Genomic DNA, 21,276 nt, shown 5'->3' on the forward strand with positions numbered 1-21,276 from the left:
TTATTCCCTGTGCCATCAGGACTGGTCTGCTTATTGGCATGTGGACTGATACGCACTGTACCATCAGGACTGGTCTGCTTATTGGCATGTGGACTGATACGCACTGTACCATCAGGACTGGTCTGCTTATTGGCATGTGGACTGATACGCACTGTAACATCAGGACTGGTCTGCTTATTGGCATGTAGACTGACACGCACAGTGCCGTGTAAAAAATGATTCCCTATGCCATAGTGAGTAGTATTCCTTATGCCACCTGGACTATTATGTACAGTGCCTTGTGGAGTAGCATTAGGTGGATTTGAGGGATTGGTTTCCATACACTGCATGCCTCTGCTATGATGCTGGTAGTTGGAAATATGGCCCTCAGAATAGTGAGGAGGATACACTGGAGAAGGCTGTGGAGGGTGCGGATTGTGTAATCTAGACACCAGACCATTAAGAAAGGACATCTGTGCCTCTCTGTTTTCCCTAGAAATGCGTTCATGCATACCCACAAGTTGCGTGAGAAATTAATTTTGTAACTCTTTCTCGTTGTCAAAAAAGCGTTGGAGTAGGGGTATCCTCCTGTGCCTGCATTTCAGCATCGGAATCTCGCAGCTGATTGACCAGGAGTCTTGTCATTATGCGCGTAGCTTGCTCCATCTTTTAAGTTTTTTTTCCTTCCGTTCGGGTACGTCAAATACTAGAAATGGAGGTAAAAAAAATATTTAAAAATCAAATAGCAGTAACGTCAGCATATATGTGCTTGAGACCTCCAACCTCCTGCGCACTAGCTACACACTGCAACATATACATTTTGAGAATCGGTCAAGACAAAGATATCATGTGTGTTGGAAGTGCGCAGTTGTACAAAAACTGCATGCTATGCATGATTTATCCTTTCTAAAGGATACTTGGTGCTATTCGTGCAGTTGTGTACAGGCCTATGATGTTGTTAGCAGTCGTTATTACTCAGAAGTGGTGCAACAGCTAACGTGGTCTTCTGATATTGATGAAATACATGACAGGAACTGAATGTGTAACGCAGCATTTAAAAATAACTGCAAACAACATCATTGTGGAATACGGCCCATACTGTAATCTGGATTTTAAATAAAACAAAAATCTTAAGTGTGTGTAAAGTAAAACAAAAACAATTTACTATTCCTACGCAACTTTGGGGTCTCAGTCTGCGCAGAAGTCTGTGTCCCAGCCGGAGTCCCTGTGCTGCTTCCACTGGCATCGACTTCAATAGTATTGGTGACTGGGTCCCCCACACCAGCCATCGGATCGGTGACGCTGATCTCAGTGATGTCTTCATAGAACATTGGTGGCGTCGATGGAATGGATCGGCTGTTCTCCGGGGTAGCGCTTCGTGAGGACGCACAACTGGACGATGAAATGGAATTAACCAGTGCAGAATTGCCAGAAACTTCATTGCACTGATCATAGTAAGCCCACTCCATTCTAGCAGCACCACTTTTCCTCCTGTTGTGTTCGTGAACTTTGTTATATTTTCTGAGAGCTTTCAATTTACTCACTACCTGCTGCTGTATCCGCTCAATGCTCCTTGAGGTAAGTATCTTGGCAATGTTGGTGTACGCTGTGGTGTCCTTCACTGTCCCAGCGATCTGCTTCTCCCCTCTAACAGATAGCGGCTGCCTGATCTCTTCCTCCTTCCAGTGTGCCATGCTGTCTCTCATCCGTCTCCCCTGCAGCACAGTTGTGACCTCAGACGCCAGTGCCACGCCTGCTCAGCCAATCAGAGAGACCCTGCTGCTCAGCCAATTGCCAGTGCCCCGCCAGCTCAGCCAATAAGCGATGTTAGCCGCGACCCCTTTCTAAAATCTCGTGTCAAACCCTTTCAGACAGCCAGCAACCCGTGTAAGATCCGGGAAAAACCCAGGTAGAAACCTGGGTTGAAGTCCCGGGAATTCAGTCCCGTTGTTGACCCTTTCAGACAGAAAAAATCCCGGGTCGACTCATCCAGTGCCGGAAAATTACCAGGTTGTTTTCTCTGTCTGAAAGGGGTACTAGGTATGACTATTACTATCTGAACTTTCTTGGATTATTCTTATATATACAATGGAGACGGCTGTCAGCATTATTATACATTGCACAGCACCTCTCTTAGCTATATAGCTTTTCTCTTACGTCCTAGAGGATGCTAGGGTCCATATTAGTACCATGGGGTATAGACGGGTCCACCAGGAGCCATTGGCACTTTAAGAGTTTATTAGTGTGGGCTAGCTCCTCCCTCTATGCCCTTCCTACCAGACTCGGTTTAGAAAATGTGCCCGGAGGAGCCGGTCACAGCTAGGGGAGCTCTACAGAGCTTCTTTAGAAAAGTTTATCTTAGAGTTTGTTTTTTTACAGGGAGGCTTCTGGCAACAGCCCCCCTGCATCGAGGGACTGAGGGGGGGAGCAGTGTCCGCCCTGCGGGGTCTTGAGCCACTGCCTCCGCTGACTGGACATTGAGCTCCAGAGGGGACAGATCGCGCCCCGCCACAGGGGAACGCTCACCCCGGCAGCCAGCCGCCACCCCCTCACAGAGCTGAAGTTTGGCGAGTTAGTCACTGTCCCCCCTTACAAGCCGGGGTCAGTGTGAAGAGGGCGGCTTAAGGGTGGGAGCGCGGTTTTAACCGCACTCCGGGAAGGATTAGCGGTACTGCGGTTCAGCACTGTGAGTGGCGCCCTGAGCCAGTACAAGACCCTATACTGACCACACCAAGCCTGTCAGGGTCTGCGGATCTCAGCCAGCACAAAAATTCCTCAGGCCAGTATAATCTTCAAGAGCGGGAAGACAGCGCCATTGAAGGGGCGGAACTTCTCAGAGCGGACCCAGCAGCGTTCAGCACCATTTTTCCTGCCTGCAATCACTGCCAGTTGATGTCCAGGTCCCTCCAGAGCTATCTGTACGGTACCAGGGGGTTGTAGAAGGGAGGGGAGGCTGTATACAGGCTGTGTCTCCTATTAAGGAACTCAGTCAGCGCTGGTTATGGTCTCCCTTTACCTCAAATAGCGCTGTGTGTGGGTTGGCTCCAATCTCTGTGTCTCTCTGCCATTCTTGGGGGGAAACTCTGTCTACCCAATACCCTGTGTGTTTGTGGGGTGTTTGGTGTGTGTGTGTGACAACATGTCTAGGGACACTGTTTCATATGCTGCAGAGGATTTATCTTCCCAGGAAGACTCCATTCCATGTAATCAGGGTTGCACTGTTGTAGCGCAGATCCCAGCTAGAGAGCCAGAATGGGGGGGACTATTTCTCAGATTTCTGATAGGGTTGCTAGGACTGAGTATGCCACTCAGGTCCTACAATCCTCTATGGTCGGATACTGCTTCCTCGGGGTCCCCTGCGGTACATTCTCACAAACGTGCACTTGCAATGCTTATGCAGGATGATACGGACACCGATTCTGACACTGCAGACAGTGACGGAGATGTGTCGAGGGGGACGGCATCACTTGCTAAGGGGGTGCAGTTGATGATTGAAGCTGTAAGGGATGTGTTACACATCACTGACACAGCTCCTGAGCAGGTGGAGGAGGCCTTTTTCACAGACAGTAAGAAGCCCCCCCTCACCTTCCCGGCATCCAAAGAATTGAATGCTATCTTTGAAAAAGCCTGGGAAACTCCGGAAAAGAAATTCCAGATCCCTAAGAGGGTCTTAGTTGCTTTTCCTTTCCCAGAAGAAGATAGGAAAAAGTGTGAGTCTTCGCCGATAGTTGACACCTCTGTCTCCAGGCTGTCCAAGCAAGGTGGCATTACCGGTCCCTGGATCTACCGCATTGAAGGACCCGGCAGATCGCAAGGTGGATGCTAAGCTAAAATCCATTTACACGGCTTCAGGGGCTATACTGCGGCCTACTATAGCCCGTGCTTGGATTGCAAAAGCTATTGCCAGGTGGTGAGTCACTCTGCAGGAGGAATCGACTACGATGGATAAAGGTGACGTTGATTTATTTTTACGCCATATTCAGGATTCTGCAGGATTCCTGGTAGATTCCATGAAGGACCTGGGTTCCATGATTGGGGTGATCTCCTCCATGTCCGTCTCGGCTCGCAGAGGTCTCTGGCTGCGCCAATGGTCTGCGGACGCGGAATCCAAAAAGAGTGGAGGGCCTTCCTTATACAGGTCAGGCTCTCTTTGGGGAGACGCTAGATGCGTGGATTGCCACGGCTACAGCGGGTAAGTCTCCTTTTCTCCCCTCAGCTGCACTGGCTATGAAGAAGCATTTTACAGCAGCCACGTCACAGTCCTTTCGGCCTGCGAGACCTAGAAAGAACAAGCCTTCGAACACCTTCAGAGATGGTCGTGCTAAAGGAAAGAAGCCTGCTCCCGCTGGCTCCCAGAACCAGAAGCCCGCTTCTGATACACCAAAGTCCTCCGCATGACGTGGACAGCTAGGCCTGGAGGAAGGTCAGGTGGGGGCAAGACTCCGGCATTTCAGCCACGTCTTGGTGTCGTCGGGCCTGGACCCCTGGGTACTGGATATAGTGTCCAGAGGGTACAGGCTGGAATTTCAAGATCTCCCGCCTCACTGTTTCTTCAAGTCTGGCTTACCAGCTCTGCTGGCAGACAGAACAATTCTTCTGGAAGCTATCCAAAAGTTGGTGGTGTCCAGGGTCATTGTTCCAGTTCCACCTCATCAGTGGGACAAAGGTTACTATTCGAACCTTTTCGTGGTACCGAAGCTGGATGGTTCGGTACGGCCAATTCTGAACTTAAAATCTTTGAACCCCTACCTCAGGGAGTTCAAATTCAAAATGGAGTCTCTGAGAGCTGTCATCTAAGGTCTGACGGAGGGGAAGTTCCTGGTGTTCCTGGACATCAAGGATGCGTACCTCCACGTTCTCATCTGGTCTCCACATCAGGCATATCTCAGGTTTGCACTGTTGGACGATCACTATCAGTTTCAAGCGCTGCCGTTTGGCCTCTCCACAGCACCAAGGGTCTTCACCAAGGTGATGGCGGGGATGATGGTTCTCCTGCGCAAGCAAGGGTTGAACATAATTCCGTATCTGGACGATCTCCTGATCAAGGCGTCGTCCAGGAAGAAGTTGTTGCGATCCATTGCTCTCACGACACATCTGCTCAAAGAGCACGGTTGGATCCTGAACCTTCCGAAGTCTCATCTGGAGCCGACAAGGAGGTTGTCTTTCCTGGGAATGATCCTAGACACGGAACTGCAGAGGGTGTTTCTGCCGGTGGAGAAAGCAGTGGTGATTCAATCAATGGTCCAGGACATAGGTTCTCAAACTCGGTCCTCAGGACCCCACACAGTGCATGTTTTGCAGGTAACCCAGCAGGTGCACAGGTGTATTCATTACTCACTGACACATTTTAAAAGATCCACAGGTGGAGCTAATTATTTCACTTGCGATTCTGTGAGGAGACCTGCAAAACATGCACTGTGTGGGGTCCTGAGGACCGAGTTTGAGAACCTGTGGTCCAGGATGTCTTCCCGGGTCTTGGTTCATCAGTGCATCCGCCTTCTGGGGAAGATGGTTGCCTCCTATGAGGCTCTACAGTACGGAAGGTTTCATGATCGATCCTTTCAGCTGGATCTCTTGGACCAGTGGTCGGGATCTCACCTACACATGCACCGGAGGATCCGTCTGTCTCCGAAAGCCAGGATTTCGCTCCTCTGGTGTGGATACAACTGCCTCACCTTCTGGAAGGCCGAAGATTCGGGGTTCAGGACTGGATCCTTCTAACCACGGATCTAAGTCTAAGAGGTTGGGGAGCGGTTGCTCAGGGGGAAACCTTCCAAGGAAGGTGGTCGGATCAAGAATCCCTTCTCCCGATAAAATTCTGGAGCTAAGAAACGTGTACAATGGCCTTCTACAGGATCGGGCTGTTCAGGTGCAGTCGGACAACGTGACCACAGTGGCCTACATAAACTGACAAGGCGGAATGAAGAGCAGAGCTGCCATGTCAGAGGTGTCAAAAATCCTCCTCTGGGCAGAAAGGCACGCGGTGGCGATGTCGGCAATCTTCATTCCGGGTGTAGACAACTGGGAAGCAGACTTCCTCAGCAGACACGATCTCCATCAAGGAGAGTGGGGCCTCCATCCGGAGGTGTACGAGGAGGTAACCGGTTGGTGGGGGGTTCCTCACATAGCCATGATGGCCTCCGGCCTCAACAAGAAGCTGCGGAGGTACTGTTCCAGGTCGAGAGACCCACAGGCAGTGGCGCTGGACGCACTGGTAACACCGTGGGTGTTCATGCCAGTGTATGTGTTCCCTCCACTTCCTCTGATACCAAGAGTTCTTCAACTGGTAAGAAGAACAAAGGTTCTGGCAATACTCATTGCTCTGGACTGGCCAAGGAGGGCTTGGTACGCGGATCTACTGGATCTTCTGTTGGAAGATCAAAGGCCGTTGCCTCTTCGGGAGGATTTGCTACTGCAGGGGCCGTTCGCTTATCAAGACTTACCACGGCTACGTTTGATGGCATGGCGGTTGAACGCCAGATCTTAGCTCGGAAGGGTATCCCGAGTGAGGTCATTCCTACCCTGATACAGGCTAGGAAGGGGGTAACGTCTAAACATTACCATCGCATTTGGAAAAAGTATGTTTCTTGGTGTGAGGCCAAGAAGTTTGGATGTTTTCTCCTTTTCCTACAAGCAGTGGTGGATATGGGACAGAGATCAAGGTCCAGATCTCTGCTTTGTTCTTCTTCTTCCAAAAACAATTGGCTGTCCTCCCTGAGGTTCAGACCTTTTTGAAAGGGGTTCTGCACATCCAGCCTCCCTTTGTGGCACCAACGGCACCCTGGGTGTGGTGTTGCAGTTCCTGCAATCTGCTTGGTTTGAGCCTCTACAGGAGGGAGGAGCCAGCCCACACTATTAAACTCTTAAAGTGCCAATGGCTCCTGGTGGACCCGTCTATACCCCATGGTACTAATATGGACCCCAGCATCCTCTACGGACTACGAGAAAAGGATTTACCGGTAGGTAACCAAAATCCTATTTTTCCAATTGTCCCTTGTACCCTGTACAGACGGCTTTATTATGCAGTGTTCAACCTTGTTGCATTTTACAATGCACAAACACTTTTTAAGTTTTTGTTATACGCATACTCTACTACTACTATTTAACACTGGTATCATCGGGTCCAGTGATCTCCTATTACACAGCAGACTGAGTCCTCAGAGGAGGTTAGCATACAGCATACAGGTGCCACTAGGAAGACCCAACACTGTTGTTTCCAATTATACGACTTGTCTGATCTAGACCCGACCAACATAGTGCCTCCCACTGTCTAGCAGCTGTTTAAGGACATTGTGGCCGAAGTAGTCAGCATAGGAGTGGAGCATGAGTGAAATAAATGTGGATGCTACGTACAGTAAGCCAGTGCCCCATGACAGCAGCTCCTCCTGGGATGACTCAGACTCCGGTACATTTGCCATATTAAAATGAATCTTCGCGCTGGGATGAAAAAATGTATTCCTGACGTCTGTGTAACAGTTTATTTTCCCTCATTTAGCTAACATTCGGAATCTATCCAATACCTCACACAGGGCTTTTAGTAATGGTGTAACAAAGGTCCGCCATTTACATTACCAAGTAGTAAACCTTTTACATACAGACATGGACAAATTTGTTGGCACTCTTCCATAAAATAGAAGCAGCCAGAGTTTTATCTTAAATAACTGGAAATTGACAAAAAATTGGCATCCATCATAGTTTATTCTGTATTTATTAAAATATATTTGTATTTGATTTTTGATTCAACATTTTAAATAATAAAACAAATGAAAATGTCATGGACAAAAAGGATAGACCCTTAACCCTATGTTTTGTGCCTTCTCCAGACTGCATGTTTCAGCGGTTTCCCTCTTACAAGCAGGGCTCTTTTCCCTCTTGTGGTTTTCCTTCCCTTACTTATACCATCATCTCCTCTCAATCTCCACTGCCAATATCAGCAGCAAACCTCTGGGATCAGCCACCCTGTTGCTTATTTGGGTTTTTTGACTGTTTACTTCAGCAATGTTTGTAAACCTTGTCCGTGTTCTGCTATGCACTTTTTTGTTTTGCTCATACGGCTTCTGTTTATGTACTTTGTAAGGCACTGTGGACCCCTTGTGGTACCATATGAATAAAGGATACTAATTGTTATAGATGTTTGATAGGATTCAATTCAGGGCTTTTAGAAGGCCACAGTAAGACTAGTCCAATGTTTTGTTCTTATCCATTCTTGTGTGCTTTTAGCTGTGTGTTTTGTGTCATACTGTTGGAAAATTCATGACTTGCAACTGAGATAGAACTTTCTGACACTGGGCAGTATTTCTCTCCAGAATGCCTTACTAGCCTTGGCATTTTATTGTACCCTGCACGGATTTTGGGAAAATCAGCCCGTAAACTTTTTTTTGACCTGTGGGTATAAGAGCTGATGTTTGCCAGAAAGCTCCATTCTCACTGTCCGTCTGTGTAATATTGTGTCTTGCAACTGCGTCCAGAGAGGTTGGCTATTGTGCGATGGACTTTAAACGTAATAATATTTGCAACTGTAGTCACAACAACATTTAGCTGTTGGAAGATGGTCTTATAGCATTTACCTGTATCATGCTTCTCTATCATTTTCTTTCTGATCTCCTCGGTCAACTCTCTCATTTGCTTTCTCTGGACCATGGCCAGAGTGGTGGTATTCGGTCTATAGATCTACAGTAAAAAGGTCTACAGTCAATAGGTCAACCACTAATGGCAGACATGCGTTAGGTTGACTCAGTCAAAACGTCAACATGACAATGGTCGACACACATATGGTTGACAAAAGTTTTTTTTATTTAAAAAAAACCACAATTATTTTTAATTTTTCATACTTTATCATCCACGTGAACTACGATTGGGAATAGTAACCTTGCTCGAAGCACCATGCGAGGAGACGTGATACACTAATGGGGCTTGTTTGTGGCAGAAAAGTGACAATACACCCAAAAAACTAAACAAATTGTGTCTACCTTTTTTTGTGTCAACCTTTTCCATGTTGACTTTTTGACCCTATCGACCTTTTCTACTGCACCTATTCAGTGTCGAACTTTTGACCCTGTCGACCTAATGCATGTCTACCATTAGTGGTAGACCTATTGACTCTAGACCTTTTTAGTGTAGCTCTAATAATCCACACCCCAGTGTGGTACACATGATGATACCAAACTGCAGAGTTACATTTTTTCCATTTAAATAAGCTGAATGATTAGAATGTTGAAGACGTGTGGAATTAGTTTATATATCACTATACTCCATTTACAGTATTAACTTTTGTAAGGAGTACCAACCAATCTGTCCAGGACATTTTAGAATACTTTTGGAGAATGAGGGACTATTTATTTTCATGGTCTCTGCTGTATTCTATGAATAGCAAAGACATGCAGGTACACAGGAGACAATTGCTTTTAATGCAATCACTTTTCAGGAGGAATAACCATTGTTTCAATGAATTTGTCCATGCGTGTGTGTATTCTCCCATGCATGTACAACATCCACGCTTGTATGTATTCTCCCATGCATGTACAACATCCACGCTTGTATGTATTCTCCCATGCATGTACAACGTCCACCCTTGTATGTATTGTCCCATGCATGTACAACGTCCACGCTTGTATGTATTCTCCCATGCATGTACAACGTCCACGCTTGTATGTATTCTCCCATGCATGTGCAACATAGTATATGTTAGAAAACACTCACATTTTATCCATGCATGCTTAGCCCTGGGTCTACTATTGTTTTTGGCACCCCTCATGTCACCTCTCTTGAAGACTGTTATGCAGTTTCACAGCTTCTTACAGTAATTTCTCAAGCTCCCAGAATACATGTATTTTCTCATACGTCCTAGAGGATGCTAGGGATGCTTCAAGAATCATGGGGTATAGACGGGATCCGCAGGAGACATGGGCACACTATAAGACTTTGAATGGGTGTGAACTGGCTCCTCCCTCTATGCCCCTCCTCCAGACTCCAGTTAGATTCTGTGCCCAGTGAGACTGGATGCACACTGAGGAGCTCTACTGAGTTTTTCAGAAAAAGACTTTTATTAGGTTTATTATTTTCAGGGAGACCTGCTGGCAACAGGCTCCCTGCATCGTGGGACTGAGGGGAGAGAAGCAGACCTACTTCTTCTGAGTTCAAGGGCTCTGCTTCTTAGGCTACTGGACACCATTAGCTCCAGAGGGTTCGATCACTTGGTACGCCTAGCTGCTTGTTCCCGGAGCCGTGCCGTCACCCACCTCACAGAGCCAGAAGACAGAAGCCGGGTGAGTATGAGAAAATCAGAAGACTTCAGTGACGGCAGAAGACGGCGTTTGAGGTACCGCGCAGCAGGCGCGCTGCGTGCCATGCTCCCACACACATCACGGCACCGCAGAGTGCAGGGCGCAGGGTGGGTGCCCTGGGCAGCATGGGGGACCTCAAACAGCACTGGCATAGGATATAACAGTGCCCAGGCACTAGTTAAGGGACCCCCGCCAGTATAAAGATTTTTTAAGCGGTACTGAAGCGCGCCATGTAGTGGGCGGGGCTTAACCCACACAGCTATGACCAGCGCCATTTTCTCTTCACAGAAGCTGCAGAGACGCTGGCCCTGACCTCCACACTGCTGTACAAGTAACGGTGCAAAACGGGGGGGGGGGGGGGGGGGAGCACAAGTGATTTGGTGCTAAATTATATATGTAAAAAGCGCTAACAGGTCTGGGCTGTCTTGTTACTTGCTCCAGTACCGGGATTGGCACTGGGTGTGAGCTGGCGGAACTCTCTCTTTGTCTCTCTGGCAGGCTTTATTGTGGGTCTGTCTCCTATAGCCCCAGTGTGGTTGTGGCTGTCGGTACGTGTGTGTGTGTGTCGACATGTCTGAGGCTGAATGCTCTTCCCAGGAGGAGGCTGGAGTGGGGACAGAAAATTCTGTGAGTGGCCGTGTCTGCACTGCCGACGGATGATTGGGTGAATATGTAGAGTGTTTTAAACGCAAATGTGACTAAGTTGGCTAAGAGATTTGATAAATCTGAGTCTAAGAACCAGACATGGAGGGAATCCATGGAAGATGCTTTGTCACAGGCCCAGACCCCTTCGGGGTCACAGAAACGTGCATTTACCCAGATAGCAGATACCGACACGGACTCTGATTCTGGTGTCGACTATAGTGATGCCAGATTACATCCAAAACTGGCTAAGAGTATTCAGTACATGATTGTGGCGATAAAAGAAGTATTACATATCACTGAGGACCCTGCTGTTCCTGATACTAGGGTCTGTAAGTTTAAAGGAAAGAAACCTGAGGTAACGTTTCCTCCCTCTCATGAACTGAACGCACTTTTTGAAAAAGCTTGGGAAAATCCTGACAAAAAGATACATGTTCCCAAAAGAATTCCAGTGGCATATTCGTTCCCCTCTGGGGACAGGGAAAGGTGGGAGTCAATCCCCACGGTAGACAAAGCTTTATCGCGTCTATCCAAAAAGGTGGCGCTCCCGTCCCCTGACACGGCAGCCCTAAATGATCCTGCGGATCGTAAGCAGGAAAATACACTAAAATCCATTTATGTCACTACAGGGTCACTGCTCAGGCCTGCCATTGCTTCGGCATGGGTGAGTAGCGCTATTGAAAGGTGGGCAGATAACTTATCATCTGAGGTAGATACCCTAGACATAGATAGTGTGCTTTTGACTCTGGGTCACATCAGGGACGCTGCAGCATATTTAAAAGAAGCTGTAAGGATCAAGGGCCAATGCCATGGCAGTCTCAGCAAGGAGAGCGTTGTGGATTCATCAATGGAATGCTGACGCTGACTCTAAGAAGGCGATGGAGTCTCTACCATTTAACGGTAGGGTCTTGCTTGGTGACGGCCTCACTGACCTGGTGTCTACGGCTACCGCGGGTAACTCTTCATTTTTACCTTATGTTCCTGCACAGGAGAAGAAATCGCCTCACTATCAGATGCAGTCCTTTCGGCCCAATAAATTAAAAAAAGGACGTGGGTCCTCTTTCCTTGCTGCGAGGGGGAGAGGACGGGGAAAAAGGTCACAGGCTGTGGCAAGTTCCCAGGAGCAGAAGTCCTCTCCGGCTTCTACCAAATCCACCGCATGACGCTGGGGCTCCTCTGCGGGAGTCCGTACCGGTGGGGGCACGTCTCCAACTCTTCAGTCAGGTCTGGGTGCACTTGGACCTGGATCCTTGGATAGTAGACATAGTAACCCAAGGGTACAAGTTAGAGTTTCAAGACGTGCCCCCTCACCGATTTTTCAAATCGGCCTTGCCAGCTTCTCTTCCGGAAAGGGAGATAGTAAGCGCTGCGATACTAAAGTCGTGTCAAAATCAAGTGATTGTCACGGTACAACAGGGGGAAGGTTTTTATTCGAGCCTAACAGAAAAAAGAGAAGAAATCTTTTGCTGCGCCTGTGTCTAACAATTATTCAATGAATCAATCTTAATAACACGAACCTGGAATTGATGGTGTAAAAAGCACGTTCGCCACTATAAGGAGTTGTGTAATACTCCTACCAACATAACCAGAGAGAGAAATGAATAGAGGCGCTCATGGCATTTGAACACCATAACTTCCCAGGTTCTAATACAACCAAAGAGTCAAATTAATTTATAAAATATATATTTAATATTCACAATGATTCAATAAAAATACCACTTGATTGAAACAAATTCATAGGTAATATTAATCGTATCTTACTGATTTACCACATGTATACATATAAAAACACATGAATTGTGTAAGCTGTAACGATGATTGCTGTATCAATAGAACTCACTGAAATTGCTGATAAAAAGTTCAAATGTAACAATGTGTTACAATCCTTAGGAAACACTGTTGCCACAGCTGCTGAGTGAGATTCATAAATAAGACACAGTTACTGTGTTATTCGAGCCTGTTTGTGGTCCCGAAGCCGGATGGCTCAGTCAGACCGATTCTAAACCTAAAATCCCTCAATTTCTTTCTCAAAAGATTCATGTTCAAGATGGAATCTCTACGAGCAGTGATCTCCAGTAACTGGAGGAAGGGGATTTTATGATGTCGGTCGACATAAAAGATGCCTACTTACATGTCCCCATATATCCTCCACATCAGGCTTACCTGAGATTTGCTGTGCAGGATTGTCATTACCAATTTCAGACGTTGCCGTTTGGTCTGTCCACGGCTCCGAGGATTTTCACCAAAGTAATGGCGTAAATTATGGTTCTCCTGCACAAGCAGGGAGTCACAAGTATCCCGTACTTGGACGATCTCCTCATAAAGGCGAGGTCCAAGGAGCAATTGTTGAAGAATGTTGCCCTTTCACTGACGATTCTGCAACAACACGGTTGGCTCCTAAATATGCCAAAATCACAGTTGTATCCAACGACATGGCTGTCGTTCCTGGGTATGATTCTGGATACAGAACTACATAGAGTTTTTCTTCCAGTGGAAAAAGCTCTGGAAATACAGATCATGGTAAATCAGATTCTGAAACCGGCAAAGGTGTCAGTTCTTCACTGCACTCGGTTGCTGGGGAAGATGGTGGCGGCCTACGATACCATTCCGTATTGCAGGTTCCATGCCACGGTGTTTCAGTGGAACCTGTTGGACCAGTGGTCCGGGTCTCGCCTGGACATGCACCGGAAAATAATTCTATATCCCAGGACCAGAATTTCCCTTCTGTGGTGGCTGCACAGTTCTCACCTTCTGGAGGGACGCAGGTTCGGGATTCAGGATTGGATCCTGGTGACCACGGATGCAAGCCTCCAAGGCTGGGGAGCAGTCACACTGGAGAAATTTTCAGGGAAAGTGGTCAAGCCAGGAAGTTTGTCTACACATAAACATTCTGGAATTAAGAGCCATCTACAACGGCATACTGCAAGCAGAACATCTTCTTTGAGGTCTGCCAGTCTTGATTCAGTCAGACAACATGACAGCTGTGGCGTACATAAACCGCCAAGGAGGTACAAAGAGCAGAGCGGCAATGGCCGAGGCCACGAAGATTCTTCGCTGGGCGGAAAGACATGCCAGCGCTCTGTCAGCGGTCTTCATTCCTGGTGGAGTGGACAACTGGGAAGCAGACTTCCTCAGCAGACACGATCTCCACACAGGGGAGTGGGGTCTTCATCAAGAGGTCTTTTCAGAAGTGACAAGTTGTTGGGGAGTTCCTCAAGTAGACATGATGGCGTCCCGCCTCAACAAGAAACTTTAGAGATATTGTTCCAGGTCGAGAGACCCTCAAGCGATAGCGGTGGACGCCCTAGTGACACTGTGGGTGTTTCAGTCGGTTTATGTGTTCCCTCCACTTCCACTCATTCCAAAGGTGATAAAAATTATCCGAAGAACAAGAGTTCAGGCGATCCTCATTGTTCCGGATTGGCCAAAAAGGGCCTGGTATCCAGATTTTCAGGAGTTGCTCATAGAAGATCCCTGGCCTCTTCCTCTTCGGGAGGACCTGTTACAACAGGGGCCGTGCGTGTATCAGGACTTACCGCGGTTGCGTTTGACGGCGTGGCGGTTGAGCGCCAAATCCTAGCCCGAAAGGGTATTCCCAGTGAAGTCATTCCCACACTTCTTCAGGCTAGAAAAGAAGTAATGGCAAAGCATTACCACCGTATTTGGAGAAAATATGTGTCTTGGTGTGAATCCAAGAATGCTCCTACGGAAGAATTTCACCTGGGGCGTTTGCGCCATTTCCTATAAGCAGGTGTGGATGCGGGCCTAAAGTTAGTCTCTATTAAAGTACAGATTTCGGCCTTGTCGATCTTTTTTTAAAAAGAATTGGCTTCTCTTCCAGAAGTTCAGACCTTCGTAAAAGGCGTGCTGCACATCCAACCTCCGTTTGTGCCTCCTGTGGCACCGTGTGATCTTAATGTGGTGTTGCAATTTTTGCAGTCACATTGGTTTGAACCTTTACGAAAAGGTTGAGTTAAAATTCCTTACTTGGAAAGTGGTCATGTTGTTGGCCTTGGTGTCAGCAAGGCGAGTGTCTGAATTGGCGGCTTTGTCTCACAAAAGCCCCTATTTGATTTTCCATGCGGATAGAGCAGAGTTGAGAACTCGTCAACAATTTCTGCCAAAAGTGGTTTCATCTTTTCACGTAAACCAGCCTTATTGTGGTGCCAGTGACTTCTGAGGCCTTGGCGGAGTCCAAGTCTCTCGATGTGGTCAGAGCTTTGAAGATCTATGTCGCCAGAACGGCGCAGATTAGGAAAACAGAGGCTCTGTTTGTCCTGTGGGCTCCTGCTTCCAAGCAGACTATTGCACGCTGGATCTGTAATACGATTCAGCAGGCTCATTCTACGGCAGGATTGCCATTACCCCGGGGTGTCTCGGCGTTACAACTCTGCCGAGCAGCTACTTGGTCGGGTTCAAACACTTTTGCGAAGTTTTACAAGTTTGATACCCTGGCTGAGGAGGACCTCTTGTTTGGTCAATCGGTGCTGCAGAGTCATCCGCACTCTCCCGCCCGTTCTAGAGCTTTGGTATAAACCCCATGGTTCTTGAAGCATCCCCAGCATCCTCTAGGACGTATGAGAAAATAGGATTTTAATACCTACCGGTAAATCCTTTTCTCTTAGTCCGTAGAGGATGCTGGGCGCCTGCCCCAGTGCGGGCTGTATCTGCAGTTTGGTTATAGTTACACTCATGTTGGTTGAGTTCAGTCAAATCTGTGACTGCTGTTGGTCATGCCGTTGCATGCGTTGTTGTTGAATGCCATGTTGTACGGCGTGTTGGTGGCGTGAGCTGGTACGTATCTCACCTTAGTTTAAATTAATTAAATAAATCCTTTTCCTCGAAATGTCCGTCTCCCTGGGCACAGTTCCTATAACTGGAGTCTGGAGGAGGGGCATAGAGGGAGGAGCCAGTTCACACCCATTCAAAGTCTTATAGTGTGCCCATGTCTCCTGCGGATCCCGTCTATAACCCGTGGTTCTTGAAGCATCCTCTACGGACTAAGAGAAAAGGATTTACCGGTAGGTATTAAAATCCTATTTTTAGTTTCTTTTACTCTATGACCAATTCCTTAATCAGTCTTTCAACTCCCCAAAATTACACGTAACTGGATTGACTCATATCTGGCGTCCTCTAAATTGTGACTGCACACTGAGTATCAGAATGTGCCTTCTCACATTTCTGAGAGTACATTGTTTCTTTCTGCTACTAATGGAAACTGGTTTATGAAGATGTTTTAATAAACTGTGAATGCATTTTTAATCATGTATTTTCTTGTTTGTTATTTAGAAGGTGGATAGAAACCATATGATATATTTATACAGACCTCAACAGGACCCTCCCTCATATCACAGTTATGGAGTTTCAGCACACTACAAAGCTCAGTTCTCGCAAAAGAAGAAAAGATACTGCAGGACCCAATGGGACAACAGATGAAGATTCTGTGCCTAAGAAGATTCTCCGTCAAATGACGGTCAGTAATGGGGGGGATGTCTCATAATTGTTTTATGCACAATACTTAATACTTGCAGTTTAGTTCCTCATTGTCAGAATGTAATGTGCTTCATCCAACTGGCACTTCACATTTATCACCAGGGTATTCAAATTGCAATGAATGTCTCCTAAGTTTCTCTGTTACAGTAACCATTGTTATCATTGTATGAGTAATAGCTAAATCATCTACATGTATCATTACACACATAGCACACAACCACATTATGTTCCTCTGAAAACATTTCTTACTTATAAAACAACTTTTACCATGCTAGTGTGTGCATGTGAAAGGGATTATTAATGATCATTATGCATATATAAAGCAGTTGCTGCATCATAACCAAGTCCAACAAAAACTAATAACTGCCTAGATGGTTTAAAGTAGAGATGGTCATCATAAACCGATGGTTTCTAGTTATCAGTATGTCCAATCTAATGGAGATGCTTTTGCCATTTTATGCCAACATTGCAATGCTTGCTACCATCACATGCTTCTTTTCAATGTGTGTTCTCCAGATATGAGGTGATGTAATACAGCACAGGAACAATCACCTGACCCGTTGGCAGTGCGCAAATCAGGTCAACATTCCGCACACTTGTACAACATCACCAGTAGCGGCTCTTGCCACGGTCAAGCAGGCTTTTTGCCCAGGGCGCCGCTGTTCTGAGGGTGCTGCCATGGCGAGAGCCGCTACTGGTGCCGTGCGGTGTACCTGACGTCACGGCATTGTCGGAGTGGCCGCAGACTCTAGAGGTCATAATTGACCTCTAGTGTCTGTGCAGTGTGCGGTGCTATGGGAGAGATATCATGACGTCTCTCCCATAGATCCTAGGAGCGACGGCCGGAGATGGAGGACAGCAGCAGCGGTCGGGAAGCAGGAGCGTGGCTGGCGAGTGTGTTTTATTTTATATTTTTTGTAAGCGCCACTACTAGGGGCACATCTACTGAGGGCACAGCTACAGGGGGCAAAACTACACAGGGCACAGCTACAGGGGTCAAAACTACAGGAGGCAAATCTACTGGGAGCACAGCTACAAAGGGGCACAACTGTGGCCGCGCCCCTTCCCTATGACCTATGAAGCCACTCCCCTATTTTTTGGCACGCGCCTATAGCACGCACTAACCCTGTTTTATGTGTTGGGGGGAAGGGGGGGGCGCGCTAATGGAAACTTTCACCCTGGACGTCACAAGGTCTAGAACCAGCCCTGAACAGCACCATCAGTGGTTTACACCATAGAATGAATTAGAAATGATGGTCCCATGCCATCAGGAGGCATGTTCTGATGATGGCAATATGACAACGATTCAGTGGCATCCTTCTGTTGGCCCTCCAGTTTCGATGAAAATACCTAAACATGCCATAAAGATTAAAATGGAAAATTTGAATATGCATAAGTTAAAATGTTTCTTCTTCAGGGTCCATAGTCTCCACAGGGTTAACCTTGGGGTATGCTTGGTGGAGACCAGGATTCAGACACCAAACAGCAAAGCTTTTGAGCCTCACAGTATGCACTGGATCCCTCTCCCTTCATATCCCGCTCACAGCCCAGGCTCTTCAGTTTCTGTTTGGTGCCAGCAGGAGCTGGTCGCCGTTTAATAGTGGGGCTGCATCCTGCAGCTCAAGCTTTTAATTTTTATCAGTTTTATCTTTTAGTTTTACTTTACAATTGAGAAAGCAGCACTAAGCAATCTCTTGGAAGCCAGTGCGGCTACTTCATCACCCCTACCGGTGCCGCAACACCAGACACTGCTTGGGGATTTCAACAGGACCCTGTAGCCTTCCACTAGCAGGGGCACACAGGTGCACCCCGGACTGCGACCGGACTCACGGAGGACAGGTATGGCGGGGACCAGCAATCGCGGAAGTACTATACCGCCATTTCCAGGAGACGGACCGGCGGTGCTGGCGTGGACCCAGACCATAGCGTGCCTTGGGTACCACTAGACCACCAGGACATACGTTACTGGTGCTGAGAGATCTTTAATAACAGGCCAGGGAACTGGTGGTGGAAGCCATCAAGGGGAGGCAGCACTTCCTCAGCGCAAGGCGCAGCCCAGGGTGCCATTCCTCTGAGGTCTTCCCACCCTAGGATGCTCCTCTTTCACTCTCCTCCCTCGCAGAGACGCCGACCAGCCATTACAATAGCTCTGCAGGTCTCCGGGCACGCTGGGTTTGGTCTCCCTATATACCTCTCCTTGGAGTCAGGTTATACACAGCACTGCTTCCTACCAGCTCTAATAGCTGGATAGTTAATATCAGTGCCCACTGCAGTTAAATTGTATTTTCTGCACTGTATGCGACTTATGCTGTCTGGAAGCCTTTTCTCTCCGTACATTATATTGATAAAGCCATTGAAAACTAGGCGGATGCCCATGAAAATAGTTTCACGTCTGAGGCTACTAAGGGACAACTGTCACTTATTGCCAACATCATGTATGCTGCCTGTTACATTGGAGAGGCTGTTCTGGATACAGATCTACTGTCCTCTAAAGCTTTGGCTGGTTCTGTGGTAGCATTGTTTGGCTTCTTTCCTGGAAGGCGGACTCTGACACTAAGAAAGCCCTGGAAGCCTTTCCATACACAGGCACATTTCTTTTGTGGCCAGAATTGGACATGATTGTCAATAAACTGACAACTTCTAAAACAGCTTGCCTACCATCAGCCTCCTGTACGCGACCTCGGACTTCGTCCTTTCGCCATCAGAACAAGGCCAGAGGTCAGATCTTCTCTAGACTGTCTCACTCCACCAAGGCTTCTAAACCCAAACCCAAACAGGCCTTGGCTGCTAGACGCACAACTACCAAACCAGAGGATAAACACTCTGCCTTACGGGGCGGGCCTCCCCCTGGGGGACCCCAGGGTGGGAGGCTGACTACTTCAGTTCACCCTTGCTTGGCGTCATATCACAACAGATGCCTGGGTTCAAGAAGTGGTCTCTTGCAGATATGCTCTCTCCTTCCTCAGGTGTACTCCCAGACAATACTTTCCATCCAGTCCACCAGCAGACCTCAACAAGGCCACTACAATCAGGCGTGATTAATCCTGTCCCCGTGTCTCAACAGGGCCAGGGGTTCTATTCTTTTTGGTTTAGAAACCCTATGGGTCTCATCGTCCCATACTGAATCTAGAATTACTGAACAAATATATCAAAGTGCCAAGGTTTCAAATGGAATCTCTTCCATTGTCCTGGCTATACGGTCTGGGGATTTTCTGGTCTCCCAGGATATACAGGATGCTTACTTCCATGTACCGATAGCACCCTGTCATCAGCAATACCTAAGCTTTGCTGTCTCCATCAGCATTTCCAGGCCCTACCCTTCGTCCTTTCCACAGCCTCCAGGGTGTTCACCAAACTCATGGTGGTGATGGATGCTCATCTTTGAAGGCAGGGAATCAGGATACTCCCTTACCGGGACGACCTCCTCCTTCTTGCACATTCTCCAGAGGTCATCCACCATCATCTCCAGATGACCATGTCACGCCGTCACAGTCACAGATGGCTGATAAACTGGGCCAAGTCCTCTCTCATGCCGTCTCAGAGGATGCTCCATCTCGGAGTTCTGCTGGATGCTTACGTACAATGTATCTTTCTTTCTCCGGACAACATTGTAGCACTACAATTGCACACTCACAACCTACTCGACAGTTGCAGAGTCTCTATTCACTTAGCAATGCAGACCCTGGCCTACATGGAATACGCCTTCGACATGGTGGAATACGCACAATTCCACTCCAGGATTCTCCAATGCCTGATACTCGCCAGGTGGATGGACAACCAAGCAGATCAAATCTCAGACAATAGTTCTGCCTCCGGATGTCCAGACATCCCTCTCCTGATGGCTACAAACTTCCAACCTGGACAAGGGTCGCCCATTCTGGCTTCCACACTGAATTATTCTCACTACGGATGCCAGCCTCCTTTCAGGGCGGCTGGTCCCTAACAGAGTGGGTTTTTCCGATCAACGTCCTGGAACTTCGGGCAGTTTACTGGGCCCTTCAGATGGCTTAGGACCTTCTTCATGGAGTGGCTTATATCATTCGACAGGGGGGCACTCGCAGTGCCGCCACAATGCAGGAAGTGGCTCAGATTCTTGCCTGGGCTGAACTCCATCTTTCGGCGATCTTCATCCTGGAGGTGCTCAACTGGGAAGTAGACTTCCTCGGTCAACAGGATGTGTGCACCGGAGAGTAGACTCTACACCTCTTTCAGTTTCTGGTGAACAAATGGGGACGTGGACCTCATGGCCTCCAGGCATAACCACAAGCTACCCTTGTACAGGTCCAGGACAAGAGATCCGGATGCAACCTTTGTGGACGCCCTTACACAGTCCCGTGGCCCTTTAGTCTGCCTTTTTTCTTTCCTCCAGTATCTCTCCTTCCCAGAGTGCTAAGCAGATTCAAAGAGGAAGGCGGCAAGGTCATCGTGGTGGCTCCGGCATGGCCCAGGTGCCATTGGTTCACGGATCTTCAGTGTCTCTCCATAGACGCGCCCTTCCCAATTCCTCTTCTACCAGACCTTTTGTCACAAGGTCCCTGTCTACACCTGGACCTAGCTCGCTTGTCTTTGACGGCGTGGCTCTTGAGTCATCTATCCTAAGGAATAAGAATTTTCCAGTGCGGTTATTCAAATCATGCTTCATGCCTGGAAACCGGCATCAGCTCGCTTATATTACCGTATCTGGCACTCTTACTTTCAGTGGTGTGCTCATCACCACTATGATCCTCTGGTATTTCAGATTCCTAGACTTCTGGCATGTCTACAGGCGGGTCTTACCATGGTCACTGCCTAGAATCTCTCAAAGTTCAGGTCTCTGCTCTGTCTGTCTGGTTTCAGAAAAGACTTGCTCCCTTGCCAGATGTCCATACCTTTCTTTAGG

General features: G+C 47.7%; 1 protein-coding gene across 3 annotated transcripts in view; it reads left to right on the plus strand.

Annotated features, from left to right (window-relative positions):
- PCYT1A (phosphate cytidylyltransferase 1A, choline) overlaps window positions 1-21,276 on the plus strand; it is a 114,980-nt gene that overhangs the window by 64,808 nt on the left and 28,896 nt on the right. For all 3 annotated transcript variants that reach the window (XM_063916509.1, XM_063916508.1, XM_063916510.1), the window contains one exon: window positions 16,194-16,377. In XM_063916509.1, the coding sequence (XP_063772579.1) occupies window positions 16,261-16,377 (117 nt within the window). In that variant the 5' untranslated portion in view covers window positions 16,194-16,260. The remainder of the gene's footprint in view (window positions 1-16,193; window positions 16,378-21,276) is intronic.

Source organism: Pseudophryne corroboree, chromosome 4 (assembly GCF_028390025.1).
Source record: "Pseudophryne corroboree isolate aPseCor3 chromosome 4, aPseCor3.hap2, whole genome shotgun sequence".
NCBI classification, from domain to species: domain Eukaryota; kingdom Metazoa; phylum Chordata; class Amphibia; order Anura; family Myobatrachidae; genus Pseudophryne; species Pseudophryne corroboree.